This window comes from Eretmochelys imbricata, chromosome 6 (genome assembly GCF_965152235.1).
Source record: "Eretmochelys imbricata isolate rEreImb1 chromosome 6, rEreImb1.hap1, whole genome shotgun sequence".
Lineage (NCBI taxonomy): Eukaryota > Metazoa > Chordata > Testudines > Cheloniidae > Eretmochelys > Eretmochelys imbricata.
The window spans coordinates 63,413,305-63,426,143 of record NC_135577.1 but is presented as its reverse complement, the minus strand read 5'-3'; the positions used below and the strand labels follow the sequence as shown (position 1 = coordinate 63,426,143).

General features: G+C 45.5%; 1 protein-coding gene across 1 annotated transcript in view; it reads left to right on the top strand.

The window, feature by feature from the left end:
* The window catches only part of PLEKHH1 (pleckstrin homology, MyTH4 and FERM domain containing H1), a 70,660-nt gene that overhangs the window by 24,725 nt on the left and 33,096 nt on the right, over positions 1-12,839 (top strand). Inside the window, exons 6-10 of the mRNA XM_077818715.1 lie at positions 4,878-5,890; positions 8,880-8,958; positions 10,196-10,287; positions 11,028-11,178; positions 12,505-12,644. Of these exons, the coding sequence (XP_077674841.1) occupies positions 4,878-5,890; positions 8,880-8,958; positions 10,196-10,287; positions 11,028-11,178; positions 12,505-12,644 (1,475 nt within the window). The remainder of the gene's footprint in view (positions 1-4,877; positions 5,891-8,879; positions 8,959-10,195; positions 10,288-11,027; positions 11,179-12,504; positions 12,645-12,839) is intronic.

Below are 12,839 nucleotides of genomic sequence, written 5' to 3'. Positions count from 1 at the left end.
CCAGAGAGTCACCATTACAAGAGGCACTATTGGACTTCTTGTTGACATCTTACCAGAGTGGAAGTAAGGACTGACTGAGCCAAGAAGACTGAACTCTCTCCATTGCTCTGGGGGGAGGGAGGAGAGTGTTCCCTCCGGCACAAGGTTGAGGCATTTTGGCAGATAAGGAAGAAGCTTACATTGCCTATGCCTTTGCTGTACCTGTTCCATCGGTGCTGGAACTAGGGGTGCTACTGCACCCCCCTGGCTTGAAGTGGTTTCCATTATATACAGGGTTTACAGTTTGGTTCAGTGGCTCTCAGCACCCCCACTATACACATTTTTCCAGCACCCCTGACCTTTTCTGTGGCTAAAGAGAAGGCTTTCTTCTCTAGGACTGTGAATCCAGCACCTTTCATCAGAATATAATTCACTGTTAAAAGGAGGGAGTTTCCTTTTCCCCAACTTTCCTAGCCTAAATTGAGTCCATTTAAAAAAAAGTCTAGAAATGGGAGCAGATGACCTAGATTTGCACTAGGCAGATAGGGAGCATTTCTCTCCTGCTAAACTCTTATTCTGGGATGTTTTATGCCTCGCCCCCACCCTTCCATCACCAGGGAAACCATGCAAAGTTCTCGCCAAATCCCAGCACACTTCCGGTCAGGTGCTTTGCAAGTGGGTTTCTCTCATCCCCTCTGGCTCTGGCTGTTTACACAGACAGAATGACTGGTAAGCTGTGTTAATAATCTAGTATTAAGTGTTCCCTGGATCCCAACCCACTGAACAGCAGACAGCTCAGCACTGCCCACCCAACCCCTACCCCCACCTAATTGCATAGACTCACTTTGCCAGGCTAAATTGAGAGGCCTCAGTAGACCGATAAATCTCTTACAACCAGCCATGCTGATATTAACAGCTTCATCTACAGGCATCTCCCAACATGTCTGGGATTCTGGAAACATACTGTAATATTTCATATGAATGACTTTTTTGCAAAGTTACACTGATGTCAGGGTTGGGAGAATTTATACAGGCATCATATTAGGACTGGGTGGGTGTCACAATCAGTTCCTTGTGCCTCTAGGGTCATGCACTGATGGTCCTTGTTCCTTTATATCTAGTAAGAGGACATATATGCCCAGTACAGCACCCTGCCTTCCATCTTCAGGGCTCCTTAAATAAGTCTCCCAGTCCAGAGTCCTTAAAACATTCCTCTAATAGGTCTAATTTATGTATATACAATTCAAAAACACTCAGTACTAGTAATCCTTCTCACCCCAGTCCACTCCAACACCCACCCACAGTCTGTTCCCCCACCCCACAGTGTGTCAAACTTAGTCCTGGGTGTTCCCACAGAAGAGGATCCAAGCCTTCCAGCTTCATTCTAGTTCTTCCCGGCTTTTGGGCTAGGCAGGCTGCAGTCTTATTCCCCTACTGTCTCAAACTATTCTGCAGCTTCCTCTCCTATTGCCTTGTGCTGCAGACCCAGGTGCCTTCCCTTAAGCCCAGTTGGGCAGCAGGTAATCAGTCGCAGCTGCACAGGACTCTGCTCCCTCTCAAAGGGCCAGTCACCCTGTGATATTTCTCAAGAATGTGGGTTTTAGGCCCAGATTCACAAAGGTACCTAGGGGCCTAAGCCTTAGGTTTAGTCACATAAGTCCCAGGACTGTTCATTGTGGATAAACACTTAAACAGTCATTGAGACACACAGAGAGAGAGAGAGAGAGAGAGAGAGAAAGTGAGAATGGTGGTACAGCCCAGTGGTTAGTGTGCCAATCACTTCTTCATAAGTTGTCCACAGTGGAACAGCTTCAAGAGGAGAGACTGAGGGAACCCCACATGAGAATATCCGATAGTTCAGTGGTTAGAGACTCTTTTTCAAATCCTTTCTACCCTTCTGGCAGAGAGGGGAGACTTGAACCTGGGTTTCCCATATCTCAGGTCAATGTTCTAATCCTTGGGCTAAAAGTCAAAAGGCAGGGGGCAGAACCCTCTCCTCTTTGTCCAGCTGTTCTATGTGGAGTGAGACAGGCACCTAATTCATTCCCGCAAGAAACACCTTAGGCAGCTAAGCTGCCTGACTTCAGGTGGCTGGTCCCTGTTCATGGATCGCTAAGCAGAGATGGTTGCCTCCCTGGAGCCCAAACTTAGGTGTGGAATGCCTTTAGGGAGGTGGGGCTTTGCACACACCCCTGTCATCGGCATCCCCCATTAGCTAGCTTAGGTGGCACCATGTCTAGCATGCTGGCTTTATGGATCACATTTTAAGGTGTCTATCTCTCCAATTCATTGTATAAGGACCCTAGGCACTTAACTCAGGCTTTGTGGATTGCAGCGTATTCCTGTGATTTTCTAGGAGCCTAAAAGTTAAGTGCCATGACACTCAGTGTTGCAATGCTTAAGTCCCTTTGTGGATCCCAGCCTTATTCTCTCCACAATAAGCAATAATTTCCCTTACCCTTTGTCCTCTCCTCCGTCCATGTGCTCTTTCAATTTGTATTGACCTTGTAAACCCTGCTGGCCACTGAGCAAGGCTTGTGAAGTCTATGATACTCAGGTACCATTATCAATTATATCTTGTTATTCCTGGATATTCATATATATATATAATTTCTATCTAAAGCATCTTGGAATCTGGTTCTTTGGGACAGAAGACACAATATAAATGTCAAGGTTATCAGAAGACCTGAAATGATCCACGTAATTTCCATTCTATTGCAGACCCTACACAAATTTTTCTAGGCTGTCAGGATTTTCCAGAGAAGAGCATCTGACATTATTAGACATATAGGGGTAGGGTGTGGGTTTCTGTCTGAGAAAAGATTAAAAAGATGAGGGGCCAGACCATTTCTTTGGCCCTCCTGGGCAGAAAGGCTGAAACCCTAGAGGATCTGGCCTAGAGAGTTTCAATGAGCAGTTTCCGCATTTCCTTTTCCAAACTCACATGAAGGCATTGTTCAGATCAGGCTCTATACCTAGGGGAGGGATCAGGATGGAGATATGGCTGCCCTCTGAGGTGCTATTCCCTCACCAGCTCCACAGGTATTCATTGAAAATTTAATACCAGTCCTGCCATTAGAGTAGCTATGAGCTAATGACCTAAGCACAGTGCTGAGAGACAAGTGCCCTGGGTTCAGTTCCCATGGTGCCACGGACTTATTTTGTGACCTTGGAGCATATCTCTGCTTATTTCACCAGCTTTGTAAAGCATTTTGGGGTATTAATTTGGCTGACAAGCTCTATATAAATACAAAGTATTATTATTTTTGTCACCATTAACCTACTCATAGTTCCCCTTCATATTCTAAAACTCACTCTGCATCTCCAGAGGGCAGGATCAGGGTCAGTGACTACTGGATAGTTACAGGATTGTGTGCTCCCATGATGTTCCCATAAAGGCAAGAGGCATTGAGGAGGCCTATGGCCTCCCCATGGATATCCCTGACCTAGGGGGTTTGTAGGCCAAACCTCCTGCTAGTTGAGCAGGGGTACGCCATCCTTCTCCACACCCTCACTGACGCCATTAGAAGGTATCTGTAGCGTTCAGATAGTCTCTAAGAATACGCAGTACGGAAGATAAGAGAAAGAAGTGACAGAGCAGAGGTATTATATAGACATTAAATAAAGTACATTTGGAAGGCCAACCAGGCATTCCTGTTTATCCCATCCTGTAACACAACAACATATGGAATGAAAACATAAACCTAAAAAGGGAAATTCTTATGAACAAACCATATTATACATTTAAGAGACTTGATATCACGGATATTATTGGGAAAAACAGTTTAGAAAGATTTTAAAGGAATTTAGACATTCATATGAATGAAGGTAGCATCTTTAGCTGGTGGTAATAGTCGCAAAGGCTCTCAAATCTTCATGGTTCAGGGCATCCACTGATCACCAGCTGGGGATAGAAGTAAATCAAGCCAGATACTCTGCTAGTTTAATGTACTGTAGCTCCACTGAAATCACAGGGGCTATACTGATTTACACTGCTGAGGTTCTGGCCCGTTAGCTCACCTGTGACATAATGTTGCATGGATATATAAGTTACTGCGGGCATTTCTCTTCCCTCTGATCCACTGGGTATTGGCTGCTGTCAGAGAAAGGACACTATTGTAGCTGGACCATTGGTCTGTTCCAAGGAATACATCTACACTGTATCAGGGAGGTTTCAGAGTAGCAGCCGTGTTAGTCTGTATCCGCAAAAAGAACAGGAGGACTTGTGGCACCTTAGAGACTAACAAATTTATTTGAGCATAAGCTTTCATGAGCTACAGCTCACTTCATCGGAGCATCCGATGAGTGAGCTGTAGCTCACGAAAGCTTATGCTCAAGTACTGTAATACTGTAATACTCAAATACTGTAATCTTTTTACTGTATCTGGGAGTGAGCCTCCCAGCCTGGGTCCATAGGCTTATGTTTGCAGGGTTCATGCTACTGCACTAAAAATACCTATGTAGACATTGCTTTGACGTTGTGATTTGGGCTGCAGCTCAGGCTCTCAAGCCTACCTTTTCCACCCCTGAGACTTGAGAGCCCGAGCCACAACATCTACACAGTTATTTTTAGTCAGTGTTTAATTTGTAATGAAAGAGGTGCCAGGGCTCAAGCAATTAGGTCCTGGGTCTCAAGCAACTTTGTAAATTTAATAACTGATGTGGCAAGCCCACAGGTGCTGGGGCTAAACCCTGGCACAAATTAAACACTGGTTTTAGTATGCTAATGCTAGCTGTGCTCATGTAAGTCTGTGGACCTGTGCTGGGAGAATTGCTCCCACATGCAGTGTAGACATACCCCGTGGCTGAAATACATCTGACAGGAACTCATCCTAACAAGCAACACTTTGGACAAAAAACATTTAAATGCCCTAACTATCCTTTTTCTCTCTTTTTAGATCTGACAGCCATCCCTCCTATTGAATCTCTTTGGAGCTATAACCCTATGGTGCCCAGAATGCTATTGTCACCCTTGCTTGAGAAACCAGACCAGAATCCCGTGCTCCTTGGGATGGGTATCAAACAGGAGTGTCCGGGAAGAGCTGCTAAAGGTGTTCCCCTTACACCAAGTATGATCCTCGTTGATGAAGCCTCCATTGCAGAAGAAGCCAATAAATCATTGCCCTCCCAGAACATGCTCAGGGTCATCCCTGACCCATTGAACTGGAAGCCCTCTGTAGAGAAAGATACGTTCTCTACTGTAATCTCTGACAGTAGCTCAGGGTGCCCTGATCCCACACTACAGGACCCTGCAGTTGAGTCCGCAAGTGTCCTTGAAGCCCTGGCTTTCCAGTCTTCCTTGGGGAGAAACCAGAGCTCTCTTAGCACCTCAGATCAGATGGCATCAGAGCTGGGCAACTCCTCAGATGAGCTGAGTGCCAAGTTCCGCTCCCACAGGCTGGACTCCTCATCCTCAGGGGAAATGATGAGTACCCCTGATGGCTGTCTCCCAACTGCAGAGCCAACACTGGATTTGCCATCATTCATTACTTCAACACAGCCAAGCTTTTCAGGGAGGGAATGTGGACTAGGCAATAGTCTGACTCTCCCAAAAATCCGGACACCCAGCACCCCAAGAGACAGTATCCAGCTAGCAAAGAGACATTACAGTCAACCCCAGCCCGGTGCTGATCGCTTCCATCATGTAATGAGCACAGAGGTTGGCACCTTCCAGCCCATAACAACCTCAACACTCTGCCCTGCACAAGTGGAGGAGACAGACATTGATGATGATGAGCTGCCAGAGAAGATGGAGACAGAAGGATGCCCAGTGGGGGGAAAGGTTGGGATGGGTGTGGAGATTGATCAGCATCCTGATTCAGGCAAAAATGAAGCTGGGAATTCTGAAGCTGGACCACTAGACCCAGGAGGCAAACCTCCCACTCCACCACTGCACAGGTTCCCATCCTGGGTAAGAAACACAGGTGACACTACGGATACTGTTCTGCTCAGCTTTCATCAGTACTTGGGTGCCTCTGTCAATAATGGTTGGGCTTGGGTTGCCTAGATGAAGGCTTATAGTGACCTTTATCTGGGCTGTTTGGCTCCTGGCAACCTTAGTTACTTATGAAGGCAGCCATCTTTATCAAGCCAAATAGTTCCTGATAATGGAACATACTGTTCACATTGGCAACTTTTATTCTTTTCTTTTCTTTAAAAAAACAAAAGCAAAAGATTTCTGGAAAAAATTCCCACCAAAGAAATATTAATGTTGAGTGATCAAACTCAGAAGTCAAGAAATGCAAATCTACAGTTGAAGGTTCATCATTAATTCTGTTCCCATGTGAAATTACAAGCCGGATAGGCGGGACGGGGAGAAATAGCACTGGGACAGACTATTGTAGGAGACAGGGTCAGAAAGAACTGTCACCACTAGAGAATGCTTCCCTCCAGAATCTGAAAAGGAACTCCATATTCCAAAGTCTCAACATTATTTTGCTATCAGCAAAAGTAAAATGTGGCACTGGCAAAGCATGTGTGTCATCCCCCTCTAGTGTCCAGCCCACATAGAAGATAACAGCCTACAAATATTAGTACCAGTTACTCCATTAGTTTAGCTTAGTACCAGTTAGTTTAAGTGGCAGAGGTCTGTGTGGGGGATCTAAATGTTCCAACCCTGCTGAGGACTCATGTGGGTGTTTATTCACTTTGTTTTTTTAAAAACTCAGGAAACGACACACACAAACTATATTAAAAGAACATTTTTAAGGTTGGAAAGTCAAGCCCTCAAAAGTTAGGAAATGTCAGAATTAAGGTTGCCTGTGCAACCTTAATTTGGCCCCGTTATGCATGTGCTTTATGATATAGTCAGCTACGTCTATATCATGAGCGAGGGATGTAATTCCCAGCTTGTGTGCACAACTGGCACTAGCTTTCATTGAGCTACCATGAGGATGTGTACGTGAGCTGGTTATCATGCCCCCAGCTTGTAGTACAGACATAGCCTTTAATTACACAGTTTTTTTCACAGGACCCCTCCTTTATCAGTGCACAGGATGAACCTTCTCTGGGGATGAATCAGGGTTGTATTGTGAAAGAGGCTGTTGCCTGTAGGACTCCTGCCTGACTTATTGCAGAATTTGGGAGGTGTGTGGCGAATGAGGCAGGAAGAGAAAGGACAGTCTCATGGTTAAGGCTGTTGAATGCTGCCTTGGAGAACTGGGTTCTGTTTCTGTCTCTGCCACAGAGTTCCTGTGTGATGCTAGTCGAGTCACTTTAAAAAGTGGTCCCCCTAAGGGCGCTGTGGAGTGTGGTCCCCCTAGGGGCGGGGCATGGAGGAACATTCAGGGGGTGGAACTTGGGGGGGGGGCAGGAAGTGCCCCCAGCCCTGCTCTGCCCCAGTCCCAGCTGCAGCTCCGCTCCACCCCTCTGCCTCCAGCCCCACCCCAGCTTTGCCCTCATTCTCTGTCCACCCCCTGACCAGCACTGCCTCTAGCCCAAGCTCTTCTGCTTAGCCAACTGTGCGGGAATGCAGGGGGCATGTGGAAAGATTGCATTATTGGTAAGGGTGGGCGCCACAGGAAAAGTTTGGGCACCACTGACTTAAACCTAATTTTTCACTGGTGGTCACTAATTGTGCATTCCTCATTTTCGGGGTGCCCAACTTGAGTTGGGTGCCTTGGGGTCTGATTTGCAAAAATACTCAGCACTAACAGCTGCAACTGAAGTCAATGGGAGCTGTGCTTGGAACATATAAAGTGCTATATAATGCTAAGCTCGCTGAAAAATCAGGTCCGAAGTCTCAAGTTGGACACCCAAAATTAATGGACACTTTTAACCTTAATCTCTCTGTGCCTCAGTTTCCCACCTGTAAAATGGGGATAAAACCACACACTCATCTCACAAGGGTGTTGTGAAGATAAATTAATTAATGTTTGTGAAACTCTCAGATACTGTAGTCATGAGTGCCATAGAATTTCCATAAAGAATTTAATAACTGTCTTCAGGGCCAGATTTGAACTGTGTGTATTAAATAAGGCATCGGGCCACCCAATGAACAATGAGAAGAAACCAAATTATTGAATAGTTACTCATTCAATGAGTACTGTTCGTGCTGTGCACTGAATGAGGCAGGGCTCCTATGGAAAAAATAGTATGTGCTCATGTAATTAAAGAGTGTATTATAATGCATATGCATATGGTTAACCTGAATGTTGGCATATCCTAAATTTTGGGTGCTTGATTTTCATGTAGTTTTTTATGTGTAATATTATATATTATTTGACAATGTTTAATTATACAGCGATAGCGTTTTTCAGGAATAAGCGTGAGGATGCAGAATTAAGGATTATCTTCCAATCTTAACTCTGTGTTTGCCCACTTTTGACTGCTTGATTTCTCAAGCTTAATGTTGCATTAGTGTCAGATTTTTTTCCCATGGAATTTGTGTCATTTGTGAAGCTCTTTGAAATCTTTAGAGAGGAAATGCCATATGTTATGGTAACTCAGACCAAGGCTTGTTCAAATAATTCCAGCCATTGCCTCCATTCCCTTGGCAAAGAATGGGAATTTTTCACAGATGTTCACTTTAGATCTTTTTTTAGTACATTTTAATGCATTTTGCATAGCAATTAAACCAGCATTTCTAAATTATTATTTAAACTGATGATTGAGTATAGATGGCCCATCTTGAGGATGTAATCTCTGTAGCACTATTCAGCTGTGATTCGGGGGTGGGACTGGATATCACAACTACAGCTCTCTTCCAACCACCATGCAGTGGGATGGATCAGTTTCTCCTTAGAGATTCTTTCGTTAATGGATGCGGCTGCCAGTCAGGACAAAAAGGGACGTGAGGCCATTAGATCTGAACAAATGAAATAGTTCAGTTGACTTACAATTTGATTTTTATATTCTGGTGCTTTTTCTGACCATTACCCTATGCAATGCTATTGTTCCAGGAGAGTCGAATCTATGCAGTAGCCAAGTCTGGCATGAGGCTGTCGGAGGTGGCCCTCGGGACTGACTCTCCCAGCCAGAGTAAGTTTGAGATAAGATCCATCCAGAGAGAGCTTAGGCTGAGGCTGTAGGACATTAGCCTCTGGCTGTTCATGTTTTCTCCTTTTCTTGCCTGTTTTCAAATCAGATCTTGCCCTGGCTGTCAGCCAGGTTGAAGAAGATATCTGGGCCTAGATGGGTATGCCTACACTGCATCTCAGAACGAGTCTCCCAGTCCAGGTCCATAGATTTGTGCTAAGCAGGGTTTGATTTAGCACACTAAAAATAACTGTGTAGATGTTGTTCGGGCTCCTGAGCCTGCGGGAGGGCGTGAGAGCTGCAATGTCAAAGCAATGTTTACACTGCTATGTTTAGCACGGTAGCATGAACCATGCTAGCATGAGTCTGTGGACCTGGACTGGGAGGCTTGCCCTCAGTTGCAGCACAGAAATACCCTGAAGGACCAATCCTCGGTTTTTTTTGGCCTCTATGTTAAATAACTTCTATGGGGGGATCAATTTAGCTCCTTCCGCACTTATGACAAGACACTTTTCTGCATACCCTACTGTTGCCTGCCTGTGATCTGCTCTCAGGCTGTGGTGACCCCGCCATCACCTTCCACCTATTTCTGAGCTCCCACAACCTTTGGTAACCCCCCAAAATGGCACAGGAAGCTAGGCATGGAACCTTCCAAAATGAAGATGGGGAGGGTAGTTAGGGAATTAATTATTTGGCTTGGCCCTCTGGCACTAACTTTCTTGGGCATAGTGCTCTGGCTGGCATCTCTGGTATGTGTATGAACCTCGGTAAGTTGACCCTATGTAGCTATAGGGATTGAATAGATCTAAGGCTAGCCCTGGGCCCACAAAGTGAGGAGCAATGGAATACCTTTCTTGTGTGCTCTGTTAGTAAGATGGCCAAACAGTCTCACCCTAGTTCAGTTAAGTCATGGTTGGTCATGCACTTATCCACCAGAATGCTAAAATCTGCTGGTTCTGCCTCTCACTATGTGGTTCACTGTGCCTGGGAGGAATGCAAGGGTGGGTGAGGTGTCCTGTAGGCACCATGGAAGAGAAAGTGCAGTACCTCCGAGAACTTTCCAAAATTAGTAACTCCCACAACCTTTGCAAGATCAAGTCTTCCAGGAAGACACTACCTCCTTCTCACTAGTTTGTCTTGTTGGGGTTCCCTATTGCTACATTGTGCCATCACACCTACTTCCCTCCATTAAAACCTGCTGTTTTTTCACCAGTCTTTGTTCTTTCTCTAAATTTTCTAGTTTTGAATTTTCCATCATATTCAGCTTCTGGGCCATTCACTTGCCTCATCTACAGAAATGTCACGGTTCCAGTCTACACCACGCTGAAGGGGGTAAGGGATTACTTCACCTTTTGTGTTAAGAAAAGAATGGGGAGAGTTGCTACCATCTTGAGGGTAGCAAGGGACAACACTGAGCAGACAAGAGGGCTTGAGAATGCCAGGGAGCCCTGCAGGCCGACAGGCTGCAGTGGAGCAGCAGATGCCACATACACACATGGTAGTAATAGATATATTTAAAACTATTTTATCTTTGCCAAACTGAGGGCAATATTGGAAACTTGCTAAATCCGTGAATACATCATCAAATTTGCATAAAGTGAAATGTACAAAGGTTCAGTCCACTGAAGTTACAGATCCCCATTCAGGGAGGATGGAACCCTGGTATATGTTTGAGACCAGGCAGTTCTTGGGAAGATTCAGGAAGATGGGTATGGTGGAGACTAGTGAGGTCTTGGAGGATGGAGTCTGGAGGGTGAATGAGAATGAAATAGAAGATGGATCTTGGGAGCCTAAGGGGAAAGATTGGGTTTGTGGAGCCCTAGGAGGATAAAATCTGGGGAGACTCGGGAATATGGGACCTGGAGGGGAACATGGCCTGGAGAGTCCCTGGAGAATGAGGAATGAGAGTTGAGAACCTCAGCATGATGGTGAGTGGGGTGAGAGGGCCTGGGTAGCTTTGAAGAAATGAGACTGGCCTGTTCTGCCTGTGCTGTCTCTTTATGAATTGTAGCATGTGTCTGTATTGGAGCTCCCCCTTCCTCACATTTTGATCTTGAAGGCTTGTTTTCCAGAAAGCCACCCAGATCAGCAACGTTCCTTTCTTAGATGAGTCCTCAGGCTCTGATGATGACTGCAGCTCCCATGCCAGCTTCAGGACCTCCAATGGTGGATCTGAGATCAGAAAGAGCAGCATGCCAGGCAGTCCTCGTGCTGTGAAACGTGGTAAGGTGAACCAGTAAGATGGGGAGAGCAGGCAGACTTGGGCTGCCAACCATTGCTCAGTAGAAACCAGTCTTCTAGAATAGTTCTTAGTTTACGGTGGAACTCTGACACCAGGACCAGTTTGGGGATCTCCCCATTTGATTGTTACAGCCAAATGATTATGACACACAGATCCTTGGAATCATGAGCTTTTTTACATTAGCTAAAAGAAACACCTTTTTCTTTCCAGGCCATCTGTTAGGCATGTTAATGCCAACTCATGTCAATCAACTTCTTGTTGGCGCCTGTTAGCTCTGTCAAATCTGGTAAATTCTGAATCAGAAGCCAAATGACACTTAAAAAGGTGCACAATTCTTTCCTGCCTTTGGAGCATCAGATAAATTGCATCCTGATCAGTATAAGTGAAGGTGAAAAACATGAGAATGAGAACTGACTTATGGATCCAATCTAACTTTCCAAAAAGCAGCACCGTCATTGCAAGTGGCAAACAATAAGCCTGAATTCTGTGTAAATAGTTTAAAATTGTCTCTTCTCATGCTATACATGGTTTAAAATGGTCTCTTCCTGTGCTGTACTTGCGAATGTGTCTGTGTGCCACTGGAATCTAGAGGCAGAAGGATTACGGAAAGTGAAGCTGCACTATTAGTAACAGATGATCAGGGTTCTCCTTTATCAAGGGGTAGCCATGTTAGCCTGTATCCACAAAAACAACAAGGAGTCTGGTGGCACCTTAAAGACTAACAGATTTATTTGGGCATAAGCTTTCATGGGTAAAAAATCCACTTCTTCAGATGCAACTGAAGAAGTGTCTTTTTACCCACGAAAGCTTATGCCCAAATAAATCTGTTAGTCTTTAAGGTGCCACCAGACTCCTTGTTGGTTTTCCTTTAGTTCAAGTGGGAGAGGCTTGTGGTTTGACAGCAGAGGTTCTTGAGCTCTATTAGTTAAAATTATCATGTGTGGTTTGGGTAGTGAGTATCTTGCCTGTGTTTAGGCAGCCCTGAATTCATTACATTATAGAATTCCTTCCCATTCTCATGTTTAGAGAAGACTGGGTTCACAGGCCTGGGTGGTGGGGTTTAGAGAAGACTGGGTTCACAGGCCTGGGTGGTGGGGTTTAGAGAAGACTGGGTTCACAGGCCTGGGTGGTGGGGTTTGGCTGTCCAAGGGTTGGAACAGTATCTGATTGACTTGGTCACCTTGAACCAAGTAGCTTTGGGGTTGAACTGGAGGCTTTTTCAGGCAGCGCAGGCTCAGGCTGCAAGTTACAGATATCACAGCGATCCTGAGCACCTAAAATTCCCACTGTCCCTTAATTCCTGTCAGGTGTCTCTATGTCCTCGCTGAGCTCAGAGAGTGATTATGCCATCCCCCCTGATGCCTACTCCCTGGATGGTGACTGTTCAGAGCCAGAGCACAAGCTGCAGCGGACATCTTCCTATTCTACTGATGGCGGAGTCGGCAGTGTAAGTTTTATGCCCCCTCGGACATCAGTCTGGGATATGGACACAGCACTGACCCTGAAAGGGAAGTGGCAAAGCTACAGTATGAAGGATCTGCCATGCCAAATCTGACTGTTGATCCAGCTTGTCTCTGGCATCAGCCACTGCCTGATACTTCATAGGAACCCCCATAATGTACTTTGCAAACTGTGTAGTGCT